At 31.7% G+C, this 16,816-nt stretch overlaps 2 protein-coding genes across 2 annotated transcripts; both read right to left on the bottom strand.

Annotated features, from left to right (window-relative positions):
• Positions 1 to 6,680: 6,680 nt before the first annotated feature.
• Positions 6,681 to 9,619, bottom strand: LOC132746087 (plasminogen-like). The gene is made up of 5 exons (XM_060735157.1): positions 9,352 to 9,619; positions 8,616 to 8,867; positions 7,646 to 7,795; positions 6,923 to 7,087; positions 6,681 to 6,712 (listed from the first exon to the last, which is right to left on the bottom strand). Exons 1-5 carry the CDS (start codon positions 9,617 to 9,619, stop codon positions 6,681 to 6,683), a joined length of 867 nt encoding a protein of 288 aa, XP_060591140.1.
• A 2,820-nt stretch (positions 9,620 to 12,439) lies between these two features.
• On the bottom strand, positions 12,440 to 13,834 carry LOC132746085 (uncharacterized). The gene is made up of 3 exons (XM_060735155.1): positions 13,604 to 13,834; positions 12,902 to 12,980; positions 12,440 to 12,686 (listed from the first exon to the last, which is right to left on the bottom strand). The coding sequence occupies exons 1-3, from the start codon at positions 13,716 to 13,718 to the stop codon at positions 12,485 to 12,487; spliced, it is 396 nt and encodes a 131-aa protein (XP_060591138.1). The 5' UTR covers positions 13,719 to 13,834; the 3' UTR covers positions 12,440 to 12,484.
• Positions 13,835 to 16,816: the final 2,982 nt, after the last annotated feature.

A 16,816-nucleotide genomic window follows, 5' to 3' on the forward strand; every position in this document is an offset into this window, starting at 1 on the left:
GTTGTTTGAGATTTTTTATCCAAAGGAACGTGTAGTAACAGTAATACAAAAGAGATGGTATATAAGCACGCACTGTTTGGACTAATTCTTTTATAATTATTGTATGAAAGTAGTTAAGCAAAGATCTATTGTTTCAGAAAATATTGAAGTGACATCATGCTTATTTTTATCTCTGTCAAGTTGAGATTTGTTTACAGTTGGAAGAACACAATGCCACTTTAAAGACGTTTTCGGTAGTTTTCTGTGCACATCGTAATGCGCTTCCAAGAAAAATAATCACGGATAATTGCTCTTCAAAAAGAAGGTCAAGTTGAATAGTATTCGGATAAGTGTTTAAATTTTGGCTATAAGCAAATAATGAGTAAATAATAGAGAATAGATATTCCTAAATATTCAGGAGGAGATCGGTTCAAAAGAATAAGAGGTGGTTTAGACAACATCAGATTAAGGATTTCTCCTCGCATTAGTACGACAGCATTGTTGATGATTCTGCGCGCGTTACCCCATCCGCTAGTGGTATATTGACGAAAGTGCGTCGCCACTTGCTTACTAGCAACTGGGAAATTATATATTTTAAAAGTGTTGAATAAAAAACAAAATTAATATCTAAGAAATGTTTTGAATTTCATTATTTTCTTTAACATCTAAAGAAAATGAAATTTTTATTACAACATGTTTTGTTGTATATTTGACAATACATTTAGTATAACACTGATATTTCTTAAGGAAGTGTGGTAATTTTGACAGTTGACATATGCGGTAAGCATGGAAACTGCCGGTTTACAAAAAATCTAACACGTCAACATATATTTTTATTTCTATTTTTGAATTCACTATTAAATGTTATTTGATATATCAATAATATAGAAAAATTTATGAATGAAATTTGTTGTTAGCTTTAATATTTTTTACAGAATTCATGTTTATTTTTCTCATTTTTTGTTTAGTTAAAAAGCATGAAACACTGAAAAAAATGTTCCAATTATCATTTGTTTTATACAGAACCCTAAGATAAAGCAAGCTTTGTATAAAATTATGTTTATTGTGCGTGTAATAAGCTGTCTTATACATTTTTATAACACTTTTTGGCTATTTTGACAATTATGAGATATACGGTTACCATGGAAACTGATATATTTCAAAAAATCCAACACGTCAACATATATTTTTTATTTTATAATTTAACTTTATTTTTTTCTCATTTTTTGTTCGGTTAAGGAACATGGAAAACTCATTTTTTAAAGAAATATGTTCAGATTATCATTTGTTTGATACAGAATCATTACATAAGGTTATCTTTGCATACAAGCAATGCTTGTTGTGTGTTTTAAGATATCTTATACATGTTCTATTTTTTAAAACACAGTTTTGCTATTTTGACAGTTTTGAGATATACGGTTACCATGGAAGCAATTTTACAAGAAATCCAACACGTCAACATATATTTTTATTTTTATTTTTAAATTCGCCATTAAATGTTACTCATCATTCAAAAAATTTATAAAATTCTATGAAAAGATTAAATTTTCATCAAACTGTAGAAAATGTCTTTAAGCTAAAACAGATGGGTGTGAAAGCATTGAAGAGGATGCCACAAGTATATCAATCGCATTTAGCAACTAATTTATTTCATTGATTTATTAGGGAAGGTTATCATAAAAAGGCTATAATAGAGTAACAGTGATATTGTTATTGAGATGAAGAAATGGCAAAATTTGGCAGTAACCTTAGATAACTGAACACTCGTCTCCTCTTTTAGTATGAGATTTTACGTTCTTTGTCTTATTAGATCAAGTATATTAACAATGATTAAATTTTTACAAGCTTACATTATTTAACAAGGTCATTATGGAAACTCCTTTTTATCAAACACAATGATCTCAATCTAATATATGTTGCAATTATTTCCTTACTTACATTTTGTTGACAGGTGTACTGTCTGTCTGTCAGTATTTTAAAAATGCCCTCCTCGAGTTTTTTAGTTATTTCATTTCTATATGAGTATATCAGCAATCCGTCAAGTCTAGAAAATACAACATTTGTTCTTCTTCTAGCATTACAAAAAGGAGACTTATTAAATAACACATTGTGATATCATTTTTTTTTCAAACAGACCTATAAATCATATATGCTATGTAATTATATGCAAGATACAAATTATACCCTTTTGTCATAAATATAAAAAAATCAATGTGTTTTACAAAATAACGACACTGAAATGAATCGTGTTATGAGTAATTGCTTGCAGGAATTTAGATTTCATTCCCGTCATTCATTCTATTTCAATTGCAAGGTTTTTTCCGGGAATATGTTTTGGTTTTATAAATGTCCAAGAATACTTATACTTTTTTCTTGTACTCCTCAGATGATTCATGACATCGATTTTGTTTGATGTTATCGTATTTGGTTTTAACTCATTTTTGTTCACTTATGTGGAGACGGACTTCAAAACATATTACAGACTGCTTATCCAACATAACTTCTACATCAGCGCCAGAGACATATGGCCATAAGATACAATATCCGCGATAAAATTTTCACAGAGGAATTTTTCCCAGACCGAGGACAGCTGGTTTACAAATTCAATGCTATCCAATATCCAATGTGCATTTTTTCAACGAATACATAATATTGCCCTAGCAACCATTTCTGTAATTCAATATAAGTTCTTAATTGGTGCCACAAAATTCTTGTTTTAAAGCGACCAACATTCTTTCTAAAAAGGTATAAGGATTTCAATTCTTTTACAGTAAAATCGCGGCACAATACATTTATTATTAAGAATTATTTTTAAGTGTGATTTTTAATGTCAAAAAAGATACCGTGTTAAACACTACTGTTATACTTTACTACTACTAATTGTTCTAATGTATATGTTCTTTTATTTCATTAGGTAAAAGGTGTTTTTTTAAAGTATAAATAAGATTGTTTCGCCATATATCGTTGATATGTATACACGGATGTGCCTTGTAAACCATGTGTTCATACATTATACAATTAATCGAGCATGATGTAATTTAATATTTGCTAAATTAGAAATACGTACTGTTTATGAAAATCATAATTATGTGATATCGTATATACTTTCCCATCTGTTCTTACTTTATTGAAATCACATTCAACTTCTGTATGACCTGAAACATACAAAAAAGAAATATATGAAAGGGGAGTTCAATGATAATTACAAAACACATAAAAGTTGCATTTTTGGAAGGTTGGCGTGTAATGATAAAGTGCAATATCTCATGCCACCAGCACCGGCTTTAGCGGTATTCAATCTTAAGCTAAATCTTAATCAGTTGGGATCAAACCAAATTAACATTTCCTCTTTACATTACATTTAATCTTTTCAGTTATTCCAAGGAATTTAAAGATATTTGTGAAACATTGCCACATGAAATAATCACCAATCGCAACTTTTCGGCCTTTTCTTCGGATAGGGACCTCGAACATAATGATATGAATACAGGAAACAGTTTTACGGTCTTACATACTGAGAAACTAAACGTTATAACAAATAGTAATTTATTGCCGGGAGATGTTGATAAGTTTTTATATCACATAAACCGCGGCACAGGAGTGTAAGAAAGCCTTTAAATAAAAAAGATATTACACAAGTGTAATAACACTTTGACGTGACGTCATTTTCGCTATAAAAACATAGCGTTAGAGCACGCTTATGTTAGCGTTCCATTATGGGCGCGTCATTGAAAAATAACTCATTTTAACAGTTTACTCTTCCTATTTGTGATAAAAAGCATATTATATTCGTGTACATTCAATACAAAATTTTTTGAACTCGTTGAATAAAACAATATTATGTTCGCCAGAGGCTAGCATAATATGATTTTTTTTCACCTCGTTTACCTATTAATGAGCATTTTGTGAAAAATGGGTGTTTTCATTGAAAAGTCTCCCGTTACAAGTTCAAATTGCTATAATACTATAAAAACGGCTTCAACACTAATCAAACTTGGCACAAATGTTAACTGGTCCATTGCCCTTGCAACAACATGCTCAGGCTTAAATTTTCTGTTACCATGGCAACGAGGGGACATCTCAAAATTGCCAAAATTGCCAAAAAATCACTATTGATTTAAAAGTGCTGCAACTTCTCAATGGATTGAGATAGAGTCAAATGCTTTTCAGCGTTGGTTACACGTTACCTTATGATCACTCTGGGGTCATTAACAGCCTCTCACAAGTCTAAAATTTTCTTGGCGATGAGGGGGACTCCGCCCCCATTCAAACCCCCCAAACAGAAGGGGGGATATCCCCCTTCTGGCAACCCCCTGATGTATCTTTTGGTTGGGGACCGCGCCGAAAAAGAGGTCACTTTTTTAAAAACATTTCTCAAACAAAAACAAGTGTTGGGGGCCTAAATAAGGCATTTTTTCACCATTTGAGACAACAAAATGGAGGGGGTTGAAAAAGGCGTTAAAAGGCGTCTATATAACGTAATGGGTTTAATAAAGTTAGTATTAAACTACACTCATTCAATATCCTCTATATCCAATATATCAAGTAAATGTCGACGTAATATAAGTAAATTCTTATACATAATAGTAAACAGTATATATATATATATATATTTATACTTATTATTATGGTAGTAGAAGCAAAAAGTACAAAATAACAACCTGTTGAAATTAAGTCTGATGTGTTTAAAAGTGTACATCAGAGGTAATATGCAAATTAAAATGGTTATCAAACATACTTTCAATCATATTTGTACTGAAACAGACTTTATGTTCCTTTGGCTGTTAAATATATACATTCGCTTACATTATCGAAGATTACACTACTGTAAGTGTTTAAATATGCAACCACGTGGTAGAACAATTTTTAATCCGTATTGTTTCCGAGGTTATTATAGATAATAGCCGAGGACGTTCCGATTGTATAATCATTTAGAAAATTCTATGTTACCGGTTAATTGAAACAAATACATGTACTTTTCTTTGTCGATTGAATCAATTTGCTATATAATTGCAGTGATACAAAAGTTGGCATGTAACTGTTTTTGGCTTAATCATAAGTGATGTTTATCTGGTAATTTTTTCTCAAAAATATCCCATTCATCCTACTGGTAATCTAGTTTCTCTGTTTCGGTGAATGGAGATTATGCATTTATTCTTTATTTGTCATGTAAAAAGTCGGTATGCGAGTAATATAAATCTTAAATGCCATACCTAATTTATAAAGTCCACTCATTTGATAGCCTGCCGTCCAAATGTCGTGGCAGGAAGAATATACTGGTGAAGTACAACGCTCTTCATCTGTCCTGTCTTCGCAGTCAGGATAATCATCACAAACTAGCCTACTTGGAATGCATCGCACTTTATCGCAGTGAAAAGTTCCATTATGACAAATATCTGTAATATGTGAGAATAAAAAATGACAATCAAGTAGTTTATTATTAAAAGATAACAGTAAACTGTAAAAACAATCCAAATATGATTAATCATCAACAATTTATTTCGTTGAAATGTACAGAAACTTCCATGAGTGTGGGCTATCAATGAATCATGCAATATTTAGTAGAATATAAAAGTGAAAACGTTAATAGCAATTTTCTATGCAGACTTTTGTATACACAACACTTGCGTATAGCCGGGAATAATAACACTTACGATATGTAAATAAGTGATAACATAGAATATTCGTCACCTGAGGGCATTAACGGGTTAACTAAGGAGTTGACCCGTTACTGAACTTAGTTGCCGTATGTATTCAACAATGACCTACCACAGATGTGTTCATCAGACCCATCAATACATTGATTAAAGGCGTCACATCTCTGTTCTTCTGGAATACACTGTCCATTAGAACAGCGGTATTCCGTATTCAGGCAAAGTGGATGATCTATAGATACAAAAACAATGATTGTTGCCCACTACATATAAATATAAACCTCTAAAAGTTAATATCAGTTCGTTCCGAGTGATCAATTTAAGTTCTTTTATCTAGGACGAGGATTTATTTTTACAAGTTTTAAGTTTATGGAAGTACGTAAAATTTAGTAATTCACAAAATATACATACATGGATAACTTGTTATTTTGAAATCTATGCATCAACATCATCAATTATATGAAGTATAATGACGAACAAAATTTGAAAATGTGTTACATTTGTTTATTGTGATAGTATTGCATTAATTTGGTGGTACGTTGTGTGATCTTTTATGTGTTTCATGTGCATTTTGTATGGTATTACGTCGCACCATAACAATAGAGGTCATGTGACGCCTATCCAGCTTTACTGGTGGGAAAAAATACTTCAGGTGCCGTTCCATGCATTATTAGGCACGATTAGGCAATGTTTTATTTGAATAACACATTATTGATTTTAACATTTTAACATTATTCAGACACGGCAATACTAAGTTTCATTTACTTACCACAGCTTTCGTCAGATGAGTCCGGACAGTCGGAAATAAAGTCACAAACCTGACTGATATGAATGCAGCCCCCAGTTAAGCATTCAAAATGATATTGAGAACAGTTGGAATTTTGACCTATCATGAAAAATGTTCAGAAAAGTATTACGTTTTCGACTGAGATTTTATTTGGAGCAGAACTGAAGAAATTAGAAACGATGTAGACAAACAAAGAAATAAACTATTTCTTATTACGAACGACACATAATTATTCTTAAGCAGAGTATGCAAAAATGCATTTAAACATACGTTACTGGATATTGTCTGCAATCTGTTCAATATAAACACTATACTTTTATTATTTTCCTTCCTTTTATTTATTTATTAAGAATCACTAAAATTTAAATTAGCATTTACCCTGGCCCTGGGAACATTCTCTTTTATTTAAGTCTTTTGATTACTCTTATAGTTTCTTTGAAAAGTTAAGTGGTAAATTAGATTTTATAACAACGGTAAATTAGACAAAAAAAGTTTAACGAACTGTTGATTGCACAGTTCTTCTCATCAGAGGCATCCATACAATCTATTACACCGTCACATCTTGCAATAATCAAAACCCATTCAAGACTTTCACAATGGAACAATATTTCACTTGACATTAAAGGATCTTCCTTAGGTATAATCATAGTTGTTAACAATTTTTGCTCTGAAAATAAAACAATGCCACATATTAATATTTGATTAAACTGTGAACATTTAACACGATGAAGAAACTTATGCTCCAAATAATGGTCTTTTGCCTCCAAAACATACAAATCATGGGATATCACCAAAATAAAGAGTACAATGAAACAACTTACAACAAAATATCACCGAGCAAGAAACTTAACAGCAATAACTTAGTTCTGGTAGCGTTACTTTCTATTCAATTGAACTGAATAATGTTCGGAAAACTAATGATCAATAAGTTAATAAGTAATTACATTGAATGTATACTTATCCTCAAACAAATCATTTATAAGATACTGTCCATCTTTCTTAAATATGTATTGCATTACGTCATTTTGGATACAGGATTTTAGCAATAAAATCAAATATCTTTTATTTCATAACTATTAAGTCAAATATCAATGTGCATTGAAATTATTTTAAATGCCGTATAAAGTCGAGAGGGTATGTACTTGAAGTTAATATGAAAAGTAAATTATAAGAAATTGTTGCATTGCACTTCATGGAGTAGGACAACCCGCTTCTGGTTGTTTACCTCTTGTGCAATTATTCTCGTCCGAAACATCCGCACAATCAACTTTTCCGTTACATTCATGTTCGTATGGTATAAGGATTCCGTTATCACAAACAAATGGTGTTCCATGCAAATTAATGGCATTGCCTGTATCTTTAAGCTGGTATTTATCTTAAAGAAAACAGAAGGATACAATTTGTGGAGAACATTATTATTGTTATAATAGACAGAAAATAGACAGAAGATTATACAAAACGATACAGAATTTAAAACTAAATCGATTTAGTTTATTTTTAGTGCAGATTATCACTGACAAGCAGTATTTTTCTCACAGTCACATTTTTTCCAAAATGTCTACTTAATACAACAAAACTGCCGGCAAAAAATTCATGTCCGCTTCACGTTGTCAGACATAAATCCATGATGACTATAACAAGCATTCTACTTCATCTACTTTGTGTCAGCTTAGGTGCATTACAATTATTTTTCTACACTTTTTAGTTTTGAATTTGATGCACAATATATTATGAAAGGTATTTTTTTCATTTGACTATGAAAACATTGCTGTGAAGGGTATTTAAGCAGATTGAACGTGACTGCCATGAACGAAGCTTGTCAACACACTTAAATATGGACCGGTCTATGATGGGCACATTGTTTCAAAAATTGATAAAAGCAACAGAAATGTGTCATTATTCAAGAACAATTTATTTCCTTTCTGCTATATGTAGATATGTCATATTGGATCATGTATCTCACACTTACTGTCAACACTCATATAAAGTTCGTTCAAATTTTTGGCACGTAAAGCACTTGATACTATAAATATTATTAGTGGTATAACATACCTTTCATTATAGACAATGTCATATTAGAACTGCACAACTTTTTGTTTAAAAGAAAGATTGATAGTAGAATGTGAATGTTCGTTTCGGTTTTTCCGTTTGTTACTGTACACAAATTAAAAGAGGTGAACACTGAAGATACTCACAATCAAACAAACAAGGCTCATGACGTGTCCCTGGATCAGTTGTAAAACACCACAGGTACCCTTCAGAGTGTGGATCACGGCAAAAGTTTTGTGCTTCCTCAACATTTCTATCTGGAAACTGTGAATCGGAAAACTTGTCGTGATCGTGAGGTGTTGTATCGTTCCAATATTGACAAGACTTGCCGGTGTATGTTTCATTATGTTTTCCTTCGTACGAGGAAAGGGTTGAGAAACACCTGTCTGATGCAGTTTCTACAAGCAGATTTATATGCAGTAAAACTAAATGTTAAAACTAGAAACTATAATCACTTATCTTATATATAGCTTTTAAATCTTACAATATCTAACCATTCCTATTCTTAATACATTAAATACATTTATCCAGCTTAAATTGAAATCCGGACAAAACCATTTATCATTAAATTTTCAAAAATACATGAGCTGACTGAAAAACGAATAGTGTAGAATCTGAGCAGATGGCATGGATGTGATTTGTTTTTTAATTCTTTGTGTTCGTATTCTTGTTCTTGAAAGTTCATCGAAAATCCATTAACACATACTAATAGAAGAATATATCGGCTTTCATAAGGCTGAACGCACGGCAAGGAATGGAAGAGCCAATGAACCCCCACGATCAAATGGTTGAGTGCGAATGTTTATAAACAACTCCATGTTTTTTAGACTTCGATATAAATGCAACTATATGAATTTATGAAGTAGAAAATATCCCACTTACCGAAAAAGAGACAATTTTCAATATTTGTTTCAGGATCCGTTGTGCGACACCAAAGAATACTCTCGCGAAACGGATCACGACAATAGTTTGACGCATCTGCGAGTGTCTCATCCGGGAACTGGGTTTCCTTAATAGTGTCGTCTCTCTTATGTGGATAGTCTGAGTCCCAGCGCTGACATGTTTTACCTGACGCTGTTTTACTCAATTTTCCAGCATAATAATGAGGGGCAGACTCGTCGTTACCTGAATGATGCATACATGTAAGCATGATAAAATGATGCGTATAATTTCTTTTATTTCGCCATGCATTCCTATACTTTGTTTTTGTGAGGTTTTACGTTGCAATAACACAGTAAAGGTCATATGGCGAATTTCCAGGGGGAGAAGACCTCAGGTGACCCTCTGTACATTATTTTAGTCATAAACGAACAATTAAGTAGTACCTTCGATGTTCTTTAAGCTAGCTGGATAGCTTTCTCACATGTAAAAACCGACCCCACTTAAACAGCTCGAACCTACAACAGTGACAGGCAAGTGGTTTGAAGTCAACGACCTTAACCACTCGGTCACGGACGCCCTACGCATATACCATCATACCTTTATTTCCTCTTATGCATTCGTATATGCAACAATTGGTATCATTTCGTTATGCATCTGTAAATTTGGAATAGTAACACATATTATCGATTGCACGATTAGATAATTATATAATTATTGTAAGATATATTTTCATCGCTGATTTTTTTGTTGCATAGGTATTTTATTAGAAATTTCATCTTGTGGAAAAATCAAACAACAAACCTTTTAAAGCACATTCTGCAAATCCAACCATAGGATTTGTGGTAAAGCACCATATATACCCTTTTCTGAGTGGATCCCTGCAGTAGTTTGTGTAAAAGTCTAGGGGATCACTAGGGAAGTAATACGTATAGCTGACATTGTGAAAATCAAAAAAAGCATCACGCCACACGCGACAAGGTAATCCTGATTTCGTCATGTTCATTTTTCCATTATATTGATGTGGCGGAACAAAAGGCGCATCATTAGGCAGAACTGACATAGAATAATAAACAAAATAACATACCAACAGAAACGGACAAGAACTTATAAGACAAAACTAATATCTTTTAGTATAACTGAGTTCAATTTCATGTTATTGCTTTTTTCTATAAAAAAAAACAAATTTGTGAAAACAATTTTACGAGGGTTGTTCGGGAAGTTTAAGGACTTTTGCTGTATTTTTTGCTTAATGGTGCGTTTTTGTCCATATTTCACAAAATGTAATTTAAATATGTGCGCAATATGTAGAAAAACGCTCACTAACAAGAGTAGACATATACCGCTCGAAATTTGTTCTATAGGAACCTCATAACGCATACCCGGAGCACTCCAATTTTATCGTATTAAAGTTAATGGTACTGATATATTTAAGTGATAATAATTTTTTTAAATTACAATGGATAACGCCACGAAAAAGCACGAGCATTAAATACAATGTCAACGTCATTTCCTGAAAATTCTACTATTAAATCGTTACAATTGTTTGAATAACAACGGTTTTAACATCACTGGTACTTACACAAATCAAGAGAAAAATGACGTCAATAGGCGACGTTGAAATCACGGCAATCATCAAGTTTTGTGAAGGAGTAGAAAAGACACAAACGGAGACGTATAAAATGATTCAAGCATCTAGTACAACAAAGAAATGCTGTAGATAGCTAGTATTTAGATGGCACGTCATGTTACGAAACAGAAGAGAGTCAACAAAGGATGATAAGCGATGCAGTGGACCATCGGTTGTTTCCGAGTTTTTCCGGAAATCAAAACACAGCTACGTGGTCGACGCTTTGATTCCGAGTTGGAATTACAGATTGAAACCCAGTGAATACTTTCGTCACTCGGCAACTTCTGGTACGAGGACATGTACGACAAAGGGGTCAAGAGGCATAAAAAATGCATCGCTGTGAATGGAGATTACGTCGAGAATTGAGTCGATATGACGATCGGGGATTTGACGTTTACATATTTAGCACTGACGTTACGTTAGCATGCTCTGGGTATGCTTCGGTGTATATTTTGTTTTATATGTAATTTACTTATTGTTTAATGTATTTCATTGTAATTTTTACAGCTGGCTGTAAAAGAATTACATATTTTATGGAGTTTTTCTTGTTTTTCAATTCTTATTATTAATCAAACTACAGCAGAAGTCTTAAAGGTTCCCGAACACCCCTCGTATAAGCAAGAATTACGAAAGTAATTTCTATACTCAACGTCAATCTACTTAATCCGTTTAAACGATTATATTAGACCGGGAAATACATAAAGTACGACAAACATATACAAATGTATAAAACATGTTCACTTATTATTTTAATGTTGCATATTCATTCAAAATGAACTAGTTTTTTATACACTTACTTTTGAACTTACAATGATGTGAACTGATGACAAACATAAATATTTTCTATTTAATGAATCAATTCTTCGCCGGATACCCACAGCCCAACCATTAACATGTATCAGCCGTGGGAGTTTTCGCCGGTTTCCAGTCGATAAAAGGTGTGTCAGAGACAGCTTTTTATTGGTTGCATCACGATTTTTAAGGCTATTAAAACCAATCAAAACGCTCGTTCTATGCGACGTTTGGTGAAACGTTAGTTCTAGAAATAATATTAATTTTATTTTGGGAATTTCCTTCCCTTTGTATTGGCAAGACACGTGAAATAGGTTTACACCGTTGGAGCTGCTATTTCATTTCTGATAATTGTTTACTTTTGCTGTCGAAGAATATAAAAATTGCAGAACATGTTTAAATGGTCGATATTTTACGCACCTGTTGCGGTATATCGACGCGTTTTGATTCAATTTACCAACGGCTGAATACAATTTATGTTACATGTTATTCAACCGTGGTTATCTAACGATGGGATCCATTATGTCTATATGGGTTTTCTAGCTATTATTGCACTAACATCTTGCGACATAAGCAAATTATGTTTTCCTATGCAGCTATAAAATAAATACTGTAAAACATATATTTTGAAATAACATTGTAAATACTTCTGAATAACTAATTTTGCGTTTTGCAAAATATCTTTAATTCGCGACAAGAGCGACAACAAGAATCTTACAGTATACCCGCGTTATCATAACAAAACGATGGTAATAACTGTTTATTACTTATAGTTGTATCAGTTTTGCCTTCTTCACAGACGAAATATTTGGCCAGTCCTCTCTCGCAGTCCTCAACTTCCCAAGTGTCATTGTAACGCCCAAGATGGAAGGACATACGTGTACAACTCCCTTTGGACGAAGGTTCATCTCTATTCCTGAAAATATTTAGCTTAGGCCTTTAATCTGTACTAGTCAGTTTCGATGTTCAAATGACTGAAAAAGAAGATTTAATGTTAATAATGAATTTCATAGCTTGAAAAGAAACATTACAAAATGCAAACCAATTCATTACACTAAGAGAATGAATTATTTCTTAGACTATTAAATAAACTAATAGTTTTTGTCAATGAAAGATAAAACGTTCAGTTACCATGCCGCGAATGTTGAAGGCGAGCCGTTATCCCACATATGCTCAATTACACCTCTACCATTTCGTACCTTGTGTAAACCTGAAGTAGATAAATATCACTAGTAATTAAAAGTAACAACATGAGAAATTAAAACATAATTTGGGCCTTATTAAAGTAGGTCTAGGTAGAAATGAGATTACTTGCAGTAAGTCCGAAGGCTTATATTTGAAAATGTATGCTATTCTTTCAAGAGTATGATTTTCAGTTCTTCTGGATATCAATTATCAAAATCGTACAATAGAATAATTCAGTCTCTAAAAATAAAATAGCATTAAGATGAAAGATTAGACAAAACTTGACAACCACAACTATCCCTTCACCGTGTCAGAACTTTTAAAACGTTTAAAAGACTAACATTACTACATTACTTTGGAAGAAAATTTCTACACATGTGTCAATTATTGAAATGAACCCCCCCCCCCCAAAAAAAAAAAAAAAAAAAAAAAAAAACGCCAATAATTTATATCTGCAGAGACGAATTGATAAAATGCAACAAAGGCATTGACAAGATATTTGCTTCTAGTCTCTATATGCTTGACGAAATAGCTTTTTACTCATAAAAGCATGAAATAATATTATCTGAATTAATGAAGTTATCATGTATCTATGAAAGCGTGTTAATGAAAACAATGACATATTTGGGCTACTTGCCCGGTGCTTACCTATATGGGAGTAATAATGCGGATCCGGTTCATCATATTTAAATATAGTATTAATTGTGTCTTTGCCTACATCAACGTATCGAAAGTTTCTTAGCATTTGTTTTACCAGATGCATTTCATCGTAAGACGAAAAGGAAACAAGCCTTAACTTCCGTATCCAACACTCATAGCCGGCCGTGTTCCAAGATACAGTCGTGCCAGAAAAAATACTGTAGCATTTGTTAAATGTTGTAGAACATGCTGGAATATAATAACATTATCAAAGTCGAATTTTTAAATTATGGACAAAACCAATGAATACGCTCTCCCAAAAAAGTAAATAAATAAATAATAGACTCATACAAGTCAAGAAAAACTCGCCTTGAAAGCAAGGTGATTATCAGAAAAAAATGAAATACTAAAAAGTAAAGTAGAAGATAGTAAATTATAAACAATCAACATTTTACAAAATAGAAAATTATTCATGTTCATAACTAATATTTATAAATGTCCGTTAATTTTAGATAACTAATGCTTTTGTTATGTTGATTCTACAACAAACCTATTAGTGGTATTCATGCTTATTTTTATGACAAGCGTAAGAGTATAATTAAAAGTAAAATATTGTGAAGTGAATAATAAAGAAAATTTACACATTTTAAAAGGCAGTACAACCAATGTAAATTACCAATAAGAGATCAAAATATGCAAAAATAACCCTTTCTTTGTAAGTTACTTGTAGAAAGATAATAAAAAAACTGCAAAATCAGTCATAAGTCGCACGTGACATGAAAATTATCACTTAAATCTTCCATCTCTTTATTTTTCTTAATTTCACAGAATTTTTACTGAAGTTTGATCATTGTTTCGTAAGATTTTAACTCATCTATATACATGCAGGTTAAATGCGATAAATATGTTAAGTTTGGTACCAAACAATTTTTAACAAATATAGAAATTACCTTTATAGGCTAATAACGTTGATTTCGCAAAATCCAACCCTGGAACTAGAAATAAGACTAGAAATGTGTCAATTGAACACTTTGAGCTTTTTTTCATTGCCTTATACTGTATCATATTTACATGCAAACATTGCCTTTACGAACCATTATTAACATTCTTTGTATAAAAAGTATGTCTGTTTAATGTCAAACACTTTAAAACTATATATTGCCTCTAAGTCTTATTCTATAGAAATTACATGAATTGAATAATTTGATATTTTTACAAGGGTATACATAAGAACAACGACCTAAAAAGTTTTTTTGTTTCTTTAGAAAGGAGAAACATGTACTTTGATATATTAAAATGCTGGTTTTTAATAATGTTAACAAGAAAGTTATCGCGTGAAGAATGTAGAACTTAATGTTAAGTAAATGATCATAAAAGATGTTAAATGTAAACAAAGAGTATTTGACTTCATTGTAAAATACTTAATCACCATACTTGTACAAATTGAAAAAAGCAACAGAACATAAAATGCTTCAGATAACTGTCCAGTGACAAATGTTTTCAAACATTAAGAGGACAATGAAAAAAATGTTTTTGCAATATAAAGATGAATGCATTTCCAAGGCTTAAAAGATCCTATAAAATCTTGTTAAATTATTATTGCAGGATCGAGTAGACGCTTCAAAACGGAGAAAAACTTAATAACATTAAATTACTGGTAACATTTTGATTACATTTTCATGTTGTAAGAAATATCACACGTACACGTACCTGCCAAGACCATTTGAAATACAGACAAAATATAAAATTACGATGTCAAAACTATATATTTACTATGTTACACTCATTTAATGCCATATGTACCACGTAAAGAAGTATATCAAATCTACCTTCTGCTAGTTTGGGCTTCCTTTCCCTTTAAGTTCCCTGAGAAAATGTAGGCGGAGGCCAAGACTGCTTACCTTCATGTAAACAACGTTCAGATCTAACAATTGGATCTAGTGTAAAACACCAAATATATCCTTTCTTGTTTGGATCCCTGCAGTAGTTTTGTGCATCAGTAACATTGTTATCAGGGTATGCATAATTATCGCGATAAAAGTGTTGATGAGGGTAATTATCCACCCAGCGTTGACAAGGTAAACCACTTATTGTTGTGTTTATTGTGCCTTTGTATTTTTGAGAAGCAGTATTAGACATTACTAAAAAGACATGTAAAGGATCATATTATTTCATTTTAACATAAATATAATGCATAGGACTACATGATTGATAAAAAATTGATTTGGATGAAATATATATAGTTTAAGAGGTCAAGTAAAAGTTGTTGCAATATTTTAGCAATTGTCAAAGGTGTATTGTTCAAAATCATTTGCAGATAATATATGCGTCTGGTTAAAAAACCTTCTTCGTTAAGGAAAGAACCTAAAATTTATAATTCTTAATTTAAATTGTTGTCAAAGTTATATTCTTAATATTGAAATATCTCTATGATGTTTATCATCTCTGTTTAATTGTATTTTTATATATAAAGTTCAATGTAAATAATTGTCGTTACAAATTTGGACTGCGGTATTGCATGCATCTATGGCAATTCCATCAATACTTGAAAACAACAATGGAAATAAGAGATACAATTGTCTTTATTTGTATTTATTTATTTTCTTATATATGATGTGGTTTTTGGTTTCATTTCTCATACATTAAATTCTGTTTCTGTTGTATCAGGTATCATGATATATTTTACTATGTCGTTGCGTAACTGAAATGAATCTATCTATCTCATTCCTTACACTGAAATATAAATGTAACACTCTTGCCTTATGAATAACAAGTGTATATCTTTTAGTGTATATTAGATGACAGGTGATTTAAACGGAAAATCCTACCTCCAGTTTGTTCATATCGTGCAAGCTTTAATACGGCTGAAAATATATATATATATAAATTATTTTAATTAACCACGTTATTTGTTATCTAAAACAAAATAAATACATGCATATAATTATAACTATAGTTCATAAGTTTAGGAATAGGAGTGATCGTGTCATTCAGGAGTTTTAAAGTCAAAAATCGGATCTACGGACCTTGAATGAAGGAATCTTCCAATAGAAACATGTCGTGACGTCTAAGAGATCAATTTTCCAAAACAAAAATAGGGATTCTTTTCCGCTTACAAGCTCAATTTCTATTGATCTATTCCATGTGACTCGATGTTTTTGTTGCTTATTATTCTTTTTTTAAGTTTTACATTATGCATTGCAACTGAAATGGTGCTTCTTA

The sequence above is a fragment of the Ruditapes philippinarum genome, unplaced genomic scaffold, assembly GCF_026571515.1.
Source record: "Ruditapes philippinarum isolate M1 unplaced genomic scaffold, ASM2657151v2 ctg10051_1_1_1_1, whole genome shotgun sequence".
Classification (NCBI taxonomy): domain Eukaryota; kingdom Metazoa; phylum Mollusca; class Bivalvia; order Venerida; family Veneridae; genus Ruditapes; species Ruditapes philippinarum.

Excerpts from the sequence above, each read along its gene's own strand:
- LOC132746087 (XM_060735157.1), bottom strand. The coding sequence starts at position 9,619 with ATGCTTACATGTATGCATCATTCAGGTAACGACGAGTCTGCCCCTCAT. Across the intron at positions 7,796-8,615 it reads TGAGCCTTGTTTGTTTGATT|ATAAATACCAGCTTAAAGAT; the intron begins GTGAGTATCTTC and ends GTTTTCTTTAAG. Across the intron at positions 7,088-7,645 it reads CGAGAATAATTGCACAAGAG|AGCAAAAATTGTTAACAACT; the intron begins GTAAACAACCAG and ends TTTTATTTTCAG.
- LOC132746085 (XM_060735155.1), bottom strand. The coding sequence starts at position 13,718 with ATGCATCTGGTAAAACAAATGCTAAGAAACTTTCGATACGTTGATGTA. Across the intron at positions 12,981-13,603 it reads GCATTATTACTCCCATATAG|GTTTACACAAGGTACGAAAT; the intron begins GTAAGCACCGGG and ends TATCTACTTCAG. Across the intron at positions 12,687-12,901 it reads CCTTCAACATTCGCGGCATG|GAATAGAGATGAACCTTCGT; the intron begins GTAACTGAACGT and ends AAATATTTTCAG.